Source organism: Erythrolamprus reginae, chromosome 2 (genome assembly GCF_031021105.1).
Source record: "Erythrolamprus reginae isolate rEryReg1 chromosome 2, rEryReg1.hap1, whole genome shotgun sequence".
Taxonomy (NCBI): domain Eukaryota; kingdom Metazoa; phylum Chordata; class Lepidosauria; order Squamata; family Dipsadidae; genus Erythrolamprus; species Erythrolamprus reginae.
Genome location: NC_091951.1, coordinates 257,021,088 through 257,041,003, shown reverse-complemented (window position 1 = coordinate 257,041,003; position 19,916 = coordinate 257,021,088). Strand labels below are relative to the sequence as shown.

At 35.6% G+C, this 19,916-nt stretch overlaps 2 protein-coding genes across 4 annotated transcripts in view; one reads left to right on the top strand and one right to left on the bottom strand.

Annotated features, from left to right (window-relative positions):
• IFT74 (intraflagellar transport 74) overlaps window positions 1-19,916 on the top strand; it is a 42,785-nt gene that overhangs the window by 1,357 nt on the left and 21,512 nt on the right. For all 3 annotated transcript variants that reach the window (XR_011558296.1, XM_070742482.1, XM_070742481.1), the window contains exons 2-11: window positions 1,792-1,929; window positions 2,711-2,846; window positions 4,259-4,307; window positions 5,139-5,237; window positions 5,386-5,446; window positions 5,675-5,734; window positions 7,129-7,190; window positions 15,904-16,042; window positions 17,149-17,211; window positions 19,531-19,674. Coding sequence is in view for 2 of the 3 variants with exons in the window: in XM_070742482.1 (XP_070598583.1) it covers window positions 1,816-1,929; window positions 2,711-2,846; window positions 4,259-4,307; window positions 5,139-5,237; window positions 5,386-5,446; window positions 5,675-5,734; window positions 7,129-7,190; window positions 15,904-16,042; window positions 17,149-17,211; window positions 19,531-19,674 (927 nt within the window). In the remaining variant the exon portion in view is untranslated. The remainder of the gene's footprint in view (window positions 1-1,791; window positions 1,930-2,710; window positions 2,847-4,258; window positions 4,308-5,138; window positions 5,238-5,385; window positions 5,447-5,674; window positions 5,735-7,128; window positions 7,191-15,903; window positions 16,043-17,148; window positions 17,212-19,530; window positions 19,675-19,916) is intronic.
• Window positions 4,967-14,226, bottom strand: LRRC19 (leucine rich repeat containing 19). Its single transcript, XM_070742483.1, has 5 exons — window positions 14,055-14,226; window positions 12,647-12,733; window positions 10,248-10,743; window positions 8,729-8,908; window positions 4,967-8,162 (listed from the first exon to the last, which is right to left on the bottom strand). The coding sequence occupies exons 1-5, from the start codon at window positions 14,079-14,081 to the stop codon at window positions 7,852-7,854; spliced, it is 1,101 nt and encodes a 366-aa protein (XP_070598584.1). The 5' UTR covers window positions 14,082-14,226; the 3' UTR covers window positions 4,967-7,851.

Genomic DNA, 19,916 nt, shown 5'->3' with positions numbered 1-19,916 from the left:
GATAGATAGATAGATAGATAGATAGATTAAAAAAAAATCCAGTATGGAAACTGCCAGGAATATATGTAAACTTAAAGAACTTGTGACCAAATTTGTAATCTCTCTACTGCAATGGCAGTGAAGCAGAATAATTCTCTCCCAAATGAGAAGCTCAGTGAAAAACACCTTTATCATCAGCTAATGGCAGCTCAGAAGACCTGCAGGTTTTCTGTTAGTTATCTCAGCATTCTGTTGGATTGAAGAACTTTCACCAAAGGAATTATATTTTGTCAGGCTTATACCCTAGCTTGATTGATGGATGGATGGACGGATGGATTTGGATTTGTATGCCACCCAAATCCCAAGTGACTTTGGGCAGTTCATAACCAAAGTGTGCTGGCTCTTGCCACACTGGAGAAGGAGCAGATCTTGTTGTTATTGCAAGCATCGTTGACAGGGAAGGATAAGGGAAGCAAATGGCTCTTTAGCTGAACCCCCACTTTCCCCCACACATATCAAAACTGCCTTTACTTAGTGGATTAATCTCTGCAATGCTTAATCCACTAGGGTGCTTTTTAACATATGCCCAGTCAGTTTGCAGAAAACTACATGTTGTCAAAAAGTATACAGTAGTTCCCCAGGTTACATGTTGGTCTGTCACAGGTCTGGGTATATAGCTGAGGTTAACAGAAGGGAAGGTAACTTCCCCTCACACATTTTTCTTCCTCAATGGTTATCTGGTCCCATGGATATATTTTTCTATGGTATGGGATAACTGGAAGTATAAGAGCCACTTCCCACCGCACCCCATCTCAGTAGATACATACTTGTCTTGCCATCCCTTCAAATTTGGGGATCTGTAGCCAGCCACAGCAGAATTAACAAGAGAAGTGAGAGGGCTCTGACTTTCCTATTGTCAAGATAAAATGTTATGAACTCATTTCATTTGTTCCGCTTGAAGATGTAAACAAAGTGGTTGGATAAGCTTGGGCTACCATTGGTCTGTTGACCCTGCTCTCTCTTGGTTGGTTCTGACTGGGACAGATCTTTTTTTAAAAAAAAACTTTATTATTTACATTTAAAACAACAAAAAGACAGATCTATTAATGTTTTTAACTGTTATTCTAGTTGTCCCAAAGATGCTTTTCAAAAGGGAACTGGACTTTATTGTTTTTTTCATTGAAGACATTTCGTTCTGATTGAAGAGGGGAAGGGGGAATGAAAGGATTTAATACATCCATTAATAAATCCAAAAATCCTTCCAGGAAGGGTGATATAATGTCAAATTCCCTTCCTGAAAAATTGAGAAATAGCAAACAGTAGAGAAATAATGCAAACTATTATCATTATGGCAAACCTAAGTGCCAGCTACACTGAATTATACAAGATGCAAAATAACCACTTTGAATAGTGCTTATTTTACATCTTGTAAAATTCACTTATAATTTAAAAAATGTTCATTCAGTATACTCCTCCTTTAATAAATCATGTTTTATCATTTTGACCCCCTGTGATTTATAATTGTCACTATATAAGTACCCAAAGATCAGCATTAATGTGCATTGTTTCATCAATTTGTGCCATTTTAAATTCATTTTTAACATTGTCCCTTTTAGTAATTACTCTCAATGCAATTGAGAAAACCTTTCTTTTCCAAAAGTTGTTCTTTATTGCACATATCCAAGATTTGTGGTTTTTATTTAAAATATGGAGAGCATGTTATTATTTTCTAAAAAAATAATTGGCTTATTAGACAGATCAGAGTTATCTAGTAAGGAGGATTCTAGATAAAATATGATTGTCTTTTTTTAGAAAGAAATTTGAAGAAGAGTGGAAATGGCGAGTAGTAATAAACCTCCTACAGCCCGTCCTTCTTCACGAATAGGCCTGAGTGCCAGGCCGCCTTCATCCTCATTACGACCTCCATCTGCAGCATTACTTGGTGGAGGGGTAAGTTAATATATTCAATAACCAAGTAATCAGAACTTTCCCTTTCCAATTTAGATATATGGTAGTCACTGATACATCGTAAATGTATTAAGGCCGTTCTACATTTTTATGTCAAGGAGATTACTTTGAAATACCCTCCCTGTAGCTAATTGTGTGCCGGTATTGTGGGAATCTTCCATGCCTGGTTAGGGCTTGGATGGGATACAGCTTTATCTCTCTAGTGTCATATTGGCTACCACTCTAATTAACATAGTACTCTATTCTATATACATAAAGGTTTAAAGCAGTACTTTGACAATTGTAAGGAATAGGTATGCTTTTTGTCTTTGGTTGGGTGTTATGTGAATCCTGCCAACAAGATTTGTGAATTGTGGTCTACAAATTATGGTGTATTCAATAACCATAGTTTAACAAACAAATTGTTTAGTTTAATGGGTTATCACAGTATCCTGAAGAGGTTCTTGAAGAAATCATTTTAATCATATGAACAGTAGGATCTTAAATTCTTTTCAATTCACTACTTCTTTATGCACTAGCTATATCCCACAGTATAAAAGCCAATATACATCTTTGCATTTACACAATCTTTGCCTGCCTATAACTACTCTTTCGTTAAAGAATCTGTTTTATATACAGTAATATTAAAAGCTATGCATTTTTTAAAATTTCAGTACCTTAGCCTGTTTATTCATAGGTTGCCATTTGGAACAAACTGGCTGTCCTGTTCTTTGAGAGTGCTATTTTAATTATGTTTTCCTATTTATTTTGATTTCTGTATCAGATGCCCCCCGGTACATCCAGACCTGGTACACGTGGTGGATCCATAGGAACTGGTGTGGTTTTGTCCTCTCAGATTAAAGTTGCAGACCGTCCAGTGACACAGCAAGGACTGAGTGGAATGAAAACAGGAATAAAAGGTACTTTGAGATATGAAAGTACAAAAATATTAACCTCATTTATCTTTTTATTTCCATTCAAAGGTTAAAACCATCACAAGGTAAAAATTAAATGAAAATTGAAAAGTTAAATAATTAATATAATATACAACAATATCTAATCTAATAGGAATGAAGATACCATTCCGTTAGATCCATGTTTTCCTTGCAGCAATTGTTATTGCATATAATTTAGCTACCTTCATAGTTACTTCAGAGGAGGTCTGATAGGTCCAGAAGGCAGTGGATCAGACAACAAATGGTATACTGTATATTAAAGTATTCAAACAACAACTTTACTCCAAGAGTGCACGGATAGCTATTTGCTTCTGGGTACAATGTAAGATGCTGGTTGTCATCTTTATAGCTTTCAATATTTGAGATCTAGATACTTCCGAGACATATTCTGTCTGTAACATCTGCCCACGATTAGATCTGATATGCTAGACTTCTCACACATTCTCTCAATTATAGTCTACCGTGATCAGAGACCACACAAGCACACCTTTTTATTTGCTACCCATTCCTCTGGAATTGTCTGCCCCTTTTTTACTGACTCCTTCCCCCTTGGGAGGCTAGACAGTTTATAATTATTTCTTAGTCAAAATATTAGGTTCCTTCACTATTATGAATGTTTATACGTTCATGTTCCAGAGGATGCAATAGAACATTTTGCCAGCTCACTGCAGCTGGTGCTCCACCACTGACTTACTCTGGCTGGCTCACCACCATTGGTTGTCACCAACAATTTGTCCCAGACAGCTCACCCCAAACTATTTGTTGCAGGACAACTCTCTCTACAAGGACAAAGAGGTGGAAGGGGCAGCTGGACTCAGCCAGACCCGCAATGAGGCCCTAGCGCTGCAGTACAATAATTTCACCCATGGCTAGTTTTCCTGCAGGGTGAGTTGTCCCAAAACAAATTGCTCGGGGCAAGCTAGCCAGAGTGAGCTGGCTAGGATGAGCCAGCAGTTACAGGCTGTGGCTACCATGGGGCAGTGTACAATTCATTTAGTTGACTATAACAAAGACTAAAATAATGTAGATTTTAATATAGAATAAGCAGTACCATCAATGCTAGATTGAATCTAGATTCTGTTAGCCAGAATAAAGCAAATATATCCAGTGCCTATACTGTGTTTTCCCCAAAATAAGCCCTGGTGTTTATTTTGGAGCTCTCAAAAATATAAGACCGGGCCTTATTTTGGGGGAAACACAGTAGTTTTCTAATTTTATAGATAGTATATTATCATTAATCTTTGAGAGGGAAATGCTACATTTTTTGTGATTAGTGAATAAATTTTCTATATGATAATTTTGTTGTTTTGTAAGAATCATTTCACTATTTTTAATTAAACTTTTTTGTCATATCAGAATAATATTTTTTTCCTTAGGTCCACAGAGACAAATTATGGATAAATCCTATTATCTTGGCGTGCTTAGGTATGTGAAATAATTTATCACTAGTTAGATGAGATGGTATTGGTTCAAATGTTGCATACTTTTCCACATTTGAAAAAATTGTAGTATCAAGAGGAACATTCTTAAGATCTGAATGAGTGAGGTGTAGGGTTACAGTATTCTCTCAACATATCATTTTTTAATGAAATGAAATAGACTCTTGCCAATATTATAGCAGCTATACTTTATTTGCTTTTTTTCTGTACTATATGATTTGCCTTCCATTTGCTTAAAGCTAGGTTTTTTTAGCTCATTTTAAATTACCATCATTTTCTTACTACATAAATAGTGAAGTGGCTATACTCCATACCAGATCTCCTTGCATATTTTTAAGCCTAAAGCAGACTTCCTTCTACTTCCATAGTTCTACCATTGTAATGGGAAAGAATTGATAACTATAAAAACATCTCTCTTTTTTTTGGAAAGACATCTATACAAAACCTGTAATAGTTCTTACTCTAGGAAAAACCAGCTTACCCTAAAATAATACAGTTTTGTCAAATTAGTCAGTGATAAATATATCCTCTTGTATATTAAATTCATATTTCAGAACACTGATATGGACATTTTAAAAGACCCTATTAAAAATCCTAACTATTTTAATATTACAATCAGGACTGCGGGTCTCAGAAAAAATCCAATTTAGTACACATTCTATTTAGTCCTTTATTGTCAAGATGAAAAAGATGGAGTGGTATTTTTACTACATTTGGTTCTCTCAAGTACAACCTCAAGCAAAATTATATGAAATTTCAGCAATACCAAAGATTACAGTATATATGTTAAGATGATCGTCTATTTCTTTTCTTATAGAGGCAAAATAAACGAGCTTACTGCAGAAATCAATAAACTTCAGAAAGAAGTTGATATGTATAACCAGGAGAATTCTGTCTATCTGTCCTATGAAAAAAGGTAAATTGCAAATCAGAATCTATAAATACACTTGTTCTTAGTGGATTCATATTTGTGAGTAACTTGTTGGACGTGTACTGCTGAGCTTGTTTTAAATTCCATTCATTGCTAGACTTTGTAATAATCTTGTATTTTCTTGTGCTCTTAGAGCAGAATCTTTAGCTAGTGAAATCAAAGAATTTCAAGGACAGTTGGCAGACTACAATATGGTATGTTATTGTTTCATAAATAATTTGTAATATTTAGATTGAATCATGCAGCATGAAAATTGGGCTCAATTTTGAATTGCCTTTGTAAATACCATTCCAACTATTGTTTCTCTAATCTAGTTCAGATCAATGCAGATTTGACAGTAACTATGCTAAGCAATAATGCTTTTGATTTTGTTCCTATATGAGATTACATAAAGGATTAATTAACTTTTCTTATTGATTTAGTTGGTAGATAAACTTAACACAAATACTGATATGGAGGAAGTAATGAGTGACTATAACCTGGTAAGCATAAAACTGATGTTTCTTTTTAGTATTGGTATTATTTATTGCATTGATTGATTGTATTTCTATGCCGCCCAACTCCCTTAGGACTCTGGGCATCTTACAACGGGATATAAAATACATTTAAAAACATCATAAAAGAGTAAGAAGAAAACAGTTTAAAAATCACATATATACATATCATTCAAGCCGAACCTTGTAAAATTGTGAGATCAACGGCCCCAAGCCTGCAGAAAAGCCAGTTTTTCAATGCTTTCCAGAAGGTCAATAGAATGGGGTCAGTCCAGAGTTAGTTGTTTCCAGAGAGCCAGGGCAGCCACAGAGAAGGCCCTTCTCCGCGGGCCCACCAGCCAACACTTTTTAGCTGACAGGACCTGGAGATCTGTGAGATCTTACTGGTCACTGGGAACTATGAGGTAGAAGCGATCTCAGAGATAACCCGGCCCTGAGTCATGTAGGGCTTTAAAGGTAATAACCAACACCTTGAATTGAGCCTGGAGGCCAATAGGGAGCCAGTGGAGCTTGGTGTAATGTGAATGGATTTAGGTGAACCTATAACCACTCGCGTGGCTGCATTCAGGACCAATTGTAGTCTCTGAATGCTCTTCAGGGGTAGCCCCATGTAGCGTGTGTTGCATAATCCAACCATGAGATGATAAGGGTATGAGTGACTGTGTGAAGAACCTCCTGATTCAAGTAGGGTCTCAACTGGTGCACCAGATGAACTCATGCAAAGGTCCCCGTAGCCACAGCTATTAGATGTTGGTCTAATCTTAGCTATAGGTCTAGGAGGACACCCAAATTGTGAACCTGTTCTGAGGAGGACAATTTCTCCCCTACCCCCCCTCGAGCCAAGGATGAACAGTCAATACAATCTTTAGGAAGCAGTACCCTCAGCCATTCGGTCTTGTCTGGGTTAAGTCTGGGCCTGTTGACACCCATCCAGACCCTCACAGCTTCTAGGCAGCAGCACATTACATCCACTACTTCACTGAACTAATGTGGGATGGAGATATACAACTTAGTTTCATCAGCATATTGCTGATACCTCACCCCATAAATATTAAATAGGAGGGGAGAGAGGACCAACCTCTGAAGCACCCCACAAACAAGGGGTCTAGAGGTCGACCTCTGTCCCCCTGGCAACACCGACTGTGAACGACCAGAGAAGGAGGATGAAAATCATCTCAGCATAGTGCCTCCCAACCCTAGCTCCCTTAGTCATCCCAGAAGGATACCATGGTCAATGGCATCGAAACCTACTGAGAGGTCAAGTAGCACCAAGATAGAGGAATGACCCCCATCTCAGGCTTACCAGAGATCATCCATTAGTGTGACCAAAGCAGTTTCCATTCTTATATGGTGATATTATAATGATTTTGTCTTTTTAATAGTTAAAAGCTCAAAATGACCGTGAAGCTCAGAGCATAGACATTATTTTTACAGAAAGACAGAGGTAAGTACCTAAATACATTTTTTTTTAAAAAAATGTGGAATGGAATTTTCATATGCATTCCAGTTTGTCCGGGGTATATTTTCAAACATTTGAAGAAGCCTTTCATAATTTGCATATTTACCACACTAAAAAAGCAACAGTAACAAGAATTGGTATAAATACTGTATTGTGAAGTAGCTCTTATTAAGTGTGGGATAATTCAGTACAGTAGATGAGAGCAGATTGACAAAACCAGTGGTCTCCCTTCAGAAGCCATTGACTGCACTGAATTATCCCACATTTAATAAGAGCTACTTCATAATCACAACCACATTTTTCTATTCTATTATTGGATGCAAATTTTTATTTATAATTGCTATTTCTTAAACTCCCATTCCCTCAGAGATTAATTATGTAAATAAATGCAAATAATATAGGCATCATAAAACAAATGTCATAAATTACCACAGAAATTTAATTCATTGCGTTAGAAATCCATCATATCAATATCTGCTAAATCACAGTTGTAATGTTTTTCTTAATAAGTTTAGATCATATGAAATTGATCAATGACAACACAGATTGTGTGTGTGTATTTTTGTCCTATATATAGGACAATGAAGGGCACAATTCTGTGTTAATAATAGAAATAGTTTCAGTCTATAATATATATGGTAAACATTTATGGATCAATATATTTGTCTTCAATAAATCCTTCATCTTCTGGAATATATGGACGGAATTGTTCAAAGACAACTATAGACTCTTCTTCATTAGTCGCTGATGCTTGTGGGGGTATCCCTAATTGAGGAGTGAACGTTTCTTCAAACATCTCAGATTCTTCTTTTTCTTGGAGGCGTCTGTGATTATAGCTTTTTAAATAACGGTACCATGTCGGAAATTTGATAGCAGCAATAATCAGTGCTGTAGTGCTGAGGATAACTGCTAGGACACCCATCAAAAAAGTCCAGCTTTTGCCAACAGGCTGAATACCTGCAGGTTGAAATAAAGTATTTGTAATGTGTAGTCATCCTCCGTAACTCTCTGTTCTACACAAACATTTTGAGAAATTGTTTGATTTCCAGAGGCCATTTGTTAATGTCTATTGATCTGATTAAGCAAACAGTCCTCTTCCTTATGAGAAATATGGGCTTTAGGTTAGCAGCCTATTGAATTTTTTTTAAAAGATATAACTGCTGTAAACATTTAAAGTAATTTTAATTGACTATTATTTTGTAATTGTTATTATTTATTAAACTTGTCAACTAGTGTGGTACTTTTAAATATCACATATGGAATTTCAACTGAAGTAATAATAAATTAATGATTAATCTTGACTTTCTATATAGATCTCTGGTACCTGCCTAAGTCATATTTAAAATCAAAATAAATTATATTATTAATGACATTTTATACACTTAAAACTCCAAAACCCTGAGTCTGCGGAGAGGGGCGGCATACAAATCCAATTAATAATAATAATAATAATAATAATAATAATAATAATAATAATAATAATAATAATATACACTTAATTGTTTATTTAAATTAAAATGTACCTGAATGTGCTGGTCCATTTGTATAATTACATGTAGTACCATTGGTAATATTAATAGTAGTAAAAGGTGAGACATTTGTTCCACATATGCCCATTTGTTTATAATTTAATGTATTTGGGTCCTTGTTAGGGTATTCTTCCAAAGTAATTGGAATAGGGCATGTAGTATTGTTCAGATTTTCTGTAAATATATTCAGTATCAGCATTAAAATGTTTGGCCTGCACTCTTATATAAAGACAAACTTTTTATATTAAAATATTGTTTAGTTTATAAATGTAAAAAATGGATGAGATAGCACAATATGATTGACAGAGTGAAGCAAAGTAAATAGTATGTAACATAATAAACCAAAATCCGTGGTCTTTTAGGGCAGATAACAAGATAAACATATCAACAGAAAATATTTAGCATTCATGCACAGAAAGCAAACTTCATTTGAGAATTTCAAAAAATGCTGTCCAGGTTTACTGATCTTACTCATTAACAACTGGTTTGCATATATCAGAAGAATTTTGTAGTGAAATGCCACTTTCTTGGTTCTAAGTTTAATGAATAGCTAATTCAAAAATATAATCCATCACTGTCAGCTTCAGTAATGGAATAATTCATTAGATAATCATCTGGAAAATGTTATAGTAGTAAAAAATCAATTCTAGTAATGTACAGTATCTCACAAAAACTGGACATCCAAAGAAAACAATTTCTGAGTAAAAATGTATGAATATGCTGTTTTAACTATCATTATAAAACAGAACAACAGGTATATTATTGTGTTACTTATCTGTTTAAATTGTGTTAATTGCTTTCTTAGAAGGATATTCTTTAGAACTCCAAAGTGACTCACTTATAAGCAGATACTGAAATGTAGGATTATCAGATCTGCATTGGAAAACCCTGAACAACTAGCAGATAACAGCAGTTAATTTTTTCTCTATGCTATCATCTACTGGTCCCCTTGATTTTTTTTCCAGCTCAGATCTGGTAGATAGCCTTAATTAAAGTATCAAAGTTATTTTAGTAAATTACATTATTCTGAATATATTTCTGATTCGCTGTGCAAACCTCTTTTCTAATCCACTTGGATAAACAGATAACTCTTGAAATTGCTATTTCAAATACTTTAAAATATGAGGACTATATTTAGTTTCATATGGGGATGCTAACAAGTGTTAAACCATGCCTAAATGCTTCATATGTGATTGGAATGATCCCAAACCAGGTCCTGCAATATTAGACAAAGAGTCTTGCCAATATTTAGTTTCACTTTCAAAGATACTAGCATTGTGCATAAATTAATTCATGATAAATAAATTTAAAAACTCAATTACATAAGCTCATTTCCCAATCCAGCTGTTTGGAAATCACATTAATGTTGTATATAAGCCAAGTATCTTATCCTGTTCCAATATACAGTTTTCTTTTACAGTTTTTGGTTCCCAAATTAGGAATTTCAGAAAGCGATTCTGAAATTACTTTTAGAAATGGAAAAACAATCAAGACTAAATATATATTGACCTACCAGTTATCACAATAGAGCTATTCAGCCAATGATGGTCACATGAAGAAGTCACATTTCCATTTAATTGAATACATATTAAATTAACTGTTCCCTTAACATCAAAAACTTTTAAAAAATTGTTTTCTAAGTTTAGGACTTTCAACTTCTTTAGCCCGGCAAATACATCAGGATTTAATTCTGTAATTTTGTTATTTTGTAGATTCAGAATTTGCAATTCATTCAAACCAGCAAATGCTGCTTTTTCAATTGTTTGGATATAATTGTTACTGACATCAAGAATTTTTAACTTTAAAAGTTTTACAAAGCTGTAATTAGAAACAACGACAATAGAGTTGTTGTTCAAATACAGTTCTGAGAGATTATTGTACTGCCACAGCATTGCTGTGTCATTCTTGTCTAAAATAATATGGTTACAACTAAGATATAACACAGAAATGTCTTTGTTTATGTTAGAAGGAACAGAAACATGGTTTTTTGCCACTTCCTGACAATTTACCTGTGAAATGGGAAAAAACAGTTAAATACCATAACAAATTATTCACAAAAATATTTTACAAATCTTTATAATATTTGTTGTTTAAAAAGTGACTGTCAGCTCAAACAGAAATTCATGTAATTTAGATAATAAAATAAAGAACCATGTGACAACAAAATCCAACAAGATTAGAAAAGTAGCAACAGAGAACAGCAAAATAAACACCACCCAAATCAGAAACAAAGCTGTTTCTAGTTATGAATATTTTTATTCCAAGTATACTGTATACAAGAAGGAATGTTGATTCTGGATACTTTAAAATTTCCATATTCCAAAGTCTTTAGAAAGCTTTCTGTAATGGAGTAGGAAACATAATGCATGTGACATTTTCATGTAACCTAGACTGAAAATTATCTTTTGGTATAAGGAGCTGTTTCATTCTAAAAATCTCCATAGCTGGCAAAGGATGCAAGGGACACCACATGTTGACATATGCATCATACCAACATGCCCATGTGACCATTTTAAATTGTTAATTATTTGCATCAGATATCATGATCAGGAATGCTTCTTCACTTTTTGGGCTGATTTCATCTCATGAAAATCAAATGTGGTATATAATAGCATCTTCTGCAATAAATACATCATGACCCAGATCTGTTTATTATGTCATTGTGATTTATAATGGACACTATATGTTCAGCAAAATATGATACTTGAAGCAATTGAATCTGAATACAGTGATACCTTGTCTTACGAACTTAATTGGTTCCAGGACAAGGTTCGTAAGGTGAAAAGTTCGTAAGACAAAACAATGTTTCCCATAGGAATCAATGGAAAAGCGATTAATGCGTGCAAGCCCAAAATTCACCCCTTTTGCCAGCCGAAGCATCCGTTTTCGTGCTGGTGGGATTCCCATGAGGCTCCCCTCCATGGGAAACCCCACCTCCGGACTTCTGCGTTTTTGCGATGCTGCAGGGGAATCCCAGCATCGCAAAAACCGCCGCTTCGCTAGCAATGGAAGTCCGGAGGTGGGGTTTCCCAGCGGGGGAAGCCTCAGCGAAATCGCAATTGTATGATGAGGGGTTCGTAAGACGAGGTATCACTGTATTACAAAATGTTCAGTCCTATATTGAATTTCTAATCCCCTGATGGCGAAACTATCGCATGTGTGCCGCAGGTAGCACACAGAGCCATATCTGAGGGCACATAAGGTGTTGCCCTGTGTCAGCTTCAGCATGCATGTGCACACTGAACAGCTGATTTTGGATCTTCCAGAGGGTGGGGGAGGCCATTTTTGCATTCCCCAAGCTTCAGGAAAGCCTCTAGAACCTGTTGAATACAAAAAATAGTCCCAGTGGTACTGTTATATACTTTCCTGAAGCCTAAGGAGAACCAAAAATGGCCCAATGGGCCTACCAGAAGCCCAGAAGTTTCAGTGAAGCCTGTGTGCATGTGTGTGGGGGGGAGTGTGTGTATGGGTTATGTGCACATGCCCAGGGGGAGGGCATTGCATTATGGGTGTGGGAAAACATGCCGCTATTGCATGCATGTGCGTCCTTTTGGCACCTGGGGTTCATCATCACTGCTCTAATCTCTTACAATAAATATTCTCTAATGGGGTTTTTTAACACTCTGAAGAAGCATTTCTTAATTTTGGTATGGATTGTGTGACATGCTCTGGGCACATATATGTTCAAGAGTGGTGGAATGACCACTCTTGAACATATGTGCTCAGGAGTGGTCTAGGTATTAGGTATTAATAGAAATATGTGATCATTATATTTTATAAATATCACAAATTTATACATGTTCTAAAACATTTTTAAACTGCATAGCATCATAAAAATAGCTCTATTGTATCTAAATCTCATTCTCATCGAATTAGAAATTGGGAGCTAACAGCTAAACAATGATAACTTACAGTTTGAGATGTATCACTGCATTCAGTACTGACATAATGAAGACCTGCAACCAGTATCAGGAGCCAAGCAAGCTTCATGTTCAAAATCTGTTAATTTTTGATATAATTCAAATAGTAACAAGAATGGAGGATTTAACATAGAAAACTAAGGAGCTATTATTTGTTCTTTGGGTCATGATTTGTCGCCATAATACGAAAGTCAATTGCAGAGCAAAATAAATGAATAGAATTCTTAGAGTTTAATTAAAGCATTGAAATTAAAGTTTTCATCCCTAAATCATTCATTCAACTATCTGATGACCTACTGTATGGAAGAAACGCTTACTCTGACTTTACAAAAGATAAGATACTGTGCATGATGTGAGCAAAAACACACACATACTCAAATACCTACACAGAGAGATGCACACAGTAATTCTTCATACTCCCATATTCCCAAATTCTGCCTTTTGTTTTGAATAATGATACATAGAAACTTTTGCAAAGGTGATTGACAAATCAACCCCACGCAGAATGCATATAGAGGAGGCAAAATTCTGGCCTAGAACTTTCTAAATTGTCTCTCCAATTTCAGAGTGTTTTTTTTTTCTTACAGAAAATGTGACTAGGTAGGAAAAAGCCTGTGAAACGTGCTCCCTCAATGTTTCAAAGTATCTGTGATTTTCTCTCTAAAGCATCTTTAGCTGGCAAACCAAACAGCAATTATTATTTTTAAGAATTCAAAGAATGCCAAGTCCACTTGCTAAAAGTACAAACTCTTCATATAAATGCATTGATTCATCTAATTAATATTGTTGTAGATTTTTATAAAATACAAAAAAACCCACCCAAATATTCTCTAAATGCAACTTCAATAATTTAAGAGCATTGCTTTTTGCTCCCACTGAGCTGTAAAATGGTTGCACTTTAAAGGGCAGCACAAAGCAGAGAGTCATCTCTCATTGTCATGATGCAATTTATGTGACCATTCTTTATAAAAAACAGTGCATAAATCTCTCAAAGATTGATAAAAAATACAGTTAACAAGATGTTTATTTTATACAGTGCGGTAGCCTGCGAAACAAAACCAAGGTTGCGGTAAAGTTTCGTGGTGAAAACATCTCTCAATCTTACCTTCAGGCTTCAGCCATATTTTTTTTTAAAAATCAAGCATAGGCAATTTCTCAAGGTTTGCTATTTATTGCCGAAGCAATCTTTGTTATGTTTTAAGTGGTTTAAAAGCAAAGTACAATTTCAAGGCAACAGTAGAGTTAAATACAACTTCTAACAAAGCATAAATCGTTCAGTATCTTTTCTGAATTTCATAAAAAATCAGAACCAGACATTATATGCACACACACACACACACACAATGAAGGAAATTTTAGTATCACACAATTGTACCATGATTTATTTGTATATAACATACCTTCTTAATTTTTCTTCGGAATATCATTCTCGCATATTATCCTATGATTGAAAAAGACGAGAGGGAAGTTGTAATGTTTCTGTACTTGGCTGCAACCTTTGTACCCAATTAGCAGGGAGGAAGTTTAAAATAAAGTGCAGGACACCTTTAGCAAAAGATTGACTATTTGTGTTCCTCTATGCTTAAGAGCCTTTCAACCAATCAAGAAGACTTTTGAATATGATCTGTGCAGTTTTATGACATTAAATTGCAAGATGAGGGCGCACTAATCTAGAGTTTTCAATAAAACTTTGCACTGGATACAAAGAGCTAAGGCTAGAAAGTTAGAGTTCTTCATTTTTTAATGGGGTGATGACTGCTACTAGCAGGTTTTTTTTAAAAAAATCAGTCCTGGCACATAACATAGCCTGTCTATAAATTTTGTTTTTAAAAGAAAACAGGCATATGCTTGATTTTAGATAAAGGTCAAGAAAAAACAGATAACAAATAGTAGCTGAGCTTCATAATAAGGGTCTGAACAGTGTAAGGAAATGTTGTTTGCCCCCGGAGGCGGAGTAACGACGCTGAGACATGGATTGTGGATTAATTAAGAGTCATTTATTAATTAACATATTTAAATAACTTTAAATAACTTTAAATAAATAAATTTGAATATTTAATTCAACACAAACTAAGGACCTGCAGAGCCAAAACTTAACGGGGCGGAAATTCCTACCATAACATTCTTTGGCAACATTGGGCAATAACTCCTTGCTGAACCAGGTGAAGGTACCACCTTCACCTGGATCCTAGCCACACCTCTGCGTGTGGGAGGAGATCACCCTCCAATCCCCGTGGGACATTGGATCCGGTGATTCCCATGGACATCCTCTCTCCAATCCCCGACGTTGCTCGAACCTCTAGTTCCTGGAGAGAGGCGGTCCATCACCCTTTAATGATGCCCTGAAAGGAGCATGCGCAGTTGCATCTAATTGCCCATTTCCGCCCCAAACCTGCCAAATCCCAATGACCAAAGGGAGGCCTATTTATTATCTAAATACACCGCACCCCCTAACCAAACCAATCCGCACCCGTCAGTGTGGAATAGGCGAAAAAACGGCCGCCTCTAAAGGGGAGGCCGCAAAAAATTCCTATTCGGCCCCGAGGCGACCTCTGGAGGACACACTGGTGATAGCGGAGGGTGGGCGGGTGTTTGCTCAGAAGAAAAACCAGTGCGGGTCTCATGCAGATCGCCCTTTAAATAGGGCGATCTGTGGGCCCGCCTCAGCCAGCCGGCAGCGCGCTCTCATTGGCGCGCTGCCAGAAGCCGAACTTCCGGTTTCCGAAGACCCGGAAGTTCGCAGCTCAAAAGAGCTGCATCACCGTCGCCCCCCGCCCCTGAGGCAACTCCGGCCAATGGTTAAAACCGTTGGCCGGGTATTTCTGTCATACTTTCTTTAATAGTCAGGTCCTCTTCCAAATCCACCTCAGCAGTTTCAGTGTTTTAGTTACTGTAAGCAAATTATGGCCCTCATGACCCTTTTTTTGTGGTCTCAAGAGAACCCTCCAAACATATTGTTTAATTTATTGTTTAATGAAATATTAGCTAAAATAATGATAATATTGTTTAATTTTTTTTAAAAAAATCTTGAAAACAAAAAATCCCCATAGTTGACAATAGCATTTCTATGTTGCATAGAAAATCCATGAAGTCATTAGAAATCAAGGAAAATTTTACTTTTTGTTGTTATTGCTTTGTTTTTGCTTTCACTCTCTTTAGTGTAAAATTTACTGCTGTTCTAAATTTAAAAATAATTAGTATTAAAAAAAAGTGAACCGGGTTTACACAATATTTATTTTTGTGATGCAGCAAAGAAAAACTAATTCAAGCTGTGGAAGATGACATCCGGAAGGAAAAACAAGCAGCAGAAAATATAATAAAAAATATGTCGGAAGAAGATCAAACCAAGTACATAGAAATGAAAATGGCAAATGAAAAGCTCTTGCAGGTAGTCTTTGATATTTCCCTAATTTACAGTTTGATATGTGCCGGCCTAGTTTCAGACCAAGGAATTTTTAAAAAAAATTCTGGAAGCTTCAGTCAACATGTCAGAGGAAATATCTTCCAGCCAAATCTAAGATTTTAATCTTTTAAAGGTTGAACGGGTGTGATTGACTCTTTATCACATAAATTATGTTACAGAATCTACCAACCTCTTTTTCTTTCTTATACATTTAGTTCTCCAGTCTCTTTCCAGATGCATGCTTTCTTATTTTAAAGAGACCATAGATGTGTGGCTTGGTAGCTGTCTCTCACATTGGAGGAACTAGCCATTGCAAGACTAATGTGCACATTAGGCATGCATGATTATTTAGTGTGATGCTTTTCTTTGTAGAAAAGCTCCATGTTGGAATGAAATATTTGATTAACCCCCTTCAAGAAAAAAAATGTTCAGAACAAGATAAATGAATCTAAAGTTTTAAGGAGACAACGTTTTTCTTTAACATCAGAACGTTTACAATAATGTCACATTTTGAAGCATGAGTTATAATCTAACTTTGCTTGACTCAATTACTGAATTACAGCTATTATTCCTTATGTTTTTATATTTGTTTCTATAAGAATCTCATTTTAGCTGTGTAGGAACCTAGTAAATTAATTTTGACTATAACATTTAGCAAATAAAAACCCTAAAATGTGGAGAGATTCCCATTCAGATTTTGAGTTCATCTGTTTCAAAGGGAAACTGATTTCCATAGTTTATTATCTACAAATGCAGAAGAAATTATTCCAATTATTCCTGGAATAATTATTCCTAGGAGATCTACATTTAGAGTCACAGCCTAAGGCTGGTGGAAACTGAAATAATTCATGTCCTGAGGATCTAAAGATGATGATGATCATGTTGATGAGGGAATTAATCCAATGATTAAATTATGCAAAGAAACGGGTGACTTCAAGTATAAGATTGGATGCCGTGAATACATATGTACATTTATATAGAATATGATCATAACTGGGCTGCCCATAAAGCCTTGATTTTCAAAGTTCCTTTCAAGCACTAAATCTCTTTAACAGTTTTTTATTATATGAAAATCTTACTTCCTCTCCTAGGAATTGTCTTCTTTACAACAAGAAATGGATGCTGTGAATATGAAAGAACAAGTTCTGGAAGCAGTATGTATTTTTCTATTCTCAAATTCATTACATAATGGAAAGATAAGTTGAAATGTGATGATTGTATGTCTTACATACAATTAAAAATAATGTCAAAATCCCTGTCTAGTTTCATTTTAGCTGTTTGTTACCTTCAGAATACTATCTAATCCTCGGGAAGGGAAGGACTAGTTAGGTGGATAAACAAAGTGAAAAACAGTTTAAATACCTGATTTTTTTTTGTGGGTAAGGTAAATAAAAAAGGTGAATATTGTTGCTTGATGTTATTAAAAGTATTGTCCCAAGATGTAAGCTGTTCCAAGTAAAGCTGCCTTTTGCCATTGACTGAAATTGATTTTGTAAATGTCATTGGTGTTCATGGGGACTCCATATGTTTAAAGATTACACCCCAAGCATGTACAGTGGTACCTCGTCTTACGAACTTAATTTGTTCCGTGATGAGGTTCGTAAGTAGAAACATTCGTAAGATGAAACAATGTTTCCCATAGGAATCAATGTAAAAATGAATAATGCGTACAAATTCATTAGGAAAATCCCAAACTTTAGAAGGGAGGCGAATGGAGGGCGCGGAGGAGGAGCGAAAAGGGGTGGATGGAGGAAGCAAGGCTAGCGGGGTGCTTGGAGAGGCAGCGAAATGGTGTGTGGGAAGGAAGAAAGGCGAGGGGGTGCCCCTCCCTTTTCTTCCTTCAAACACACCCTTTCAGTGCCTTACAAGCACTCAGTTCACCTTGCTTCCTTCACACAAACAAGCACTCAGTTCACCTTGCTTCCTTCACACAAACTCTTTTGCTGTCTCTCCAAGCCACTCCTCCCTTTTCTTCCTTCAAACACACCCTTTCAGTGTCTCTCCAAGTACTCCGTTCACCTTGCTTCTTTAACACAAACGCTGGCAACGGAAGTCTTGAGGTAGAGTTTCCCAGCGAGGGGAGCCTCAAGGGAATCCCAACGGTGCAATAACGGGCGCTTTGGCTGGCAACGGAAGTCGGGAGGCGGGGCATCCCAGCGGCAGCGGCTTGGGTTCGTAAGGTGAAAATAATTCGGAAGAAGAAGCAAAAAAATCTTAAACACCAGGTTCGTATCTTGAAAAGTTCATTAGAAGAGACATTCGTAAGAAGAGGTACCACTGCAAAATATATTGGTACTATTCTTGCTTTCTTTTGCCATAATCATTCCATTGCTATTTGAAGGTATTTACATTTTGTTTATTTTGTCCAGTTGTTTCTTTTCTACTTCTATTATTATGATTTGTCAGCAAAGTATTTGAATGGATTTGGCATTTTTATTTATCAAGTCCTTCTCAAAAACTTGGGATAAGTGGATATTATTTAATTATTCATTCTATTACTATATTCAACTCAGCGATACATTTAGTAAATTTTAACATAAAATACTGGAAGGGATCATTGTTTCCTGAAGGAAAATTATCACTATTTGCTTCCTTTGTTGGGTAACAGTAAGCCATGTGGCTGGATTCTATATTACATAGCATAATGACTGACTTTAGCCATTGGGACTTGTAAACTCATGCAGTTGTGTCTCATTCAATAAATAAAAGTCAAACTATTTCTAAAGTGGGAACTTTTAAGTAGACTCCTACTATTCAATTTATAATGTTAAACCACAGTATTATACTAATCAAGAGAGCTTTGGGTAACTTTTTAAATACTTGTTGTCTTCAGTTCAATTACTCCCACAATTTTTATATGTATGTATCAACTATTCTATGAATTTTCCCATTTGATACTCTATTAAAAAGTTGTTATGTGATACTTCAAAGTTTATAACTTTGATATTACTTCAATTAGTTTTAAAATCTCACCAGAAAATAATTTTGACAGCTGCTTTTATTACCTTGTAATTTTCATACATTGGGAATTATAATTTGGATAATACATGTGTTCTGAAATCAAGAATGATTTAGAAGGCTGAGAAATAGATGGGAAATAGGAAAATGGATATAGATATTAATTAGGAGTGTATATCTCTGTATGTGAAGATAGAAAATGGCTTTGTTCTATCTGTTTGTTTAGAAGTATTTAGGAGGGATAATCTATGAATCAATGAATATATATAATATAAAGAATGTATGGTCAATATACTCTGGTTTCTCTTCAGATTATATAAATCTTTTGCCTTTTATTAAAGAATGTATGGGCATAGGGCTCAGTTTTGGCAGGAACTTTCCTATGCGACTCTCTACTTGCTGGTTAGACATAAAATAATGTGATTTGCAAGCCAAAATCAATTCATTGTCCCTAGTCATTACCTTTTATTAGTTGTATAAATACAAAATACCACTTGCATGTATTCTGTCTTTAGGAAATTACCCACTCCCAAATTAAACAAGAGGCCTTACAGCTGTATGAAAAACTCCATGGTCTTGAGGAACATCGAGATCAAATGATTGCAGAGGACAAAAACATGGGATCTCCCCAGGAGGAGAGAGAAAGACTATTAAAACAGGTAGAAAAAAGACTGTGTAACATTTGTAAAACTCAATTAACAGGTGGAAATAAAGGCCTATAGTACTTACATATCATGTTAATGTAGAAAAGCCACACTTATTTTCACCATCATGACTCTAGGCCAGCAAATGTAATGATTGGAGCTTGGTGACCTTGACCAACAGAGCTAACTGTGAGAGCACATTTTTGTAAGGAACTCTATTCTCTTTTGTTTGGAAGGAGATACTGTATGTTGATTGT

Bases quoted from the DNA above. Each gene is read 5' to 3' on its own strand.
- LRRC19 (XM_070742483.1), bottom strand. From the start codon at position 14,081: ATGATATTCCGAAGAAAAATTAAGAAG. The intron at 12,734-14,054 runs GTATGTTATATA...AAAAATTAACAG, and splicing joins TCCGAAGAAAAATTAAGAAG to ATTTTGAACATGAAGCTTGC. The intron at 8,909-10,247 runs GTAGGTCAATAT...ATATATTTACAG, and splicing joins TAGCTCTATTGTGATAACTG to AAAATCTGAACAATACTACA.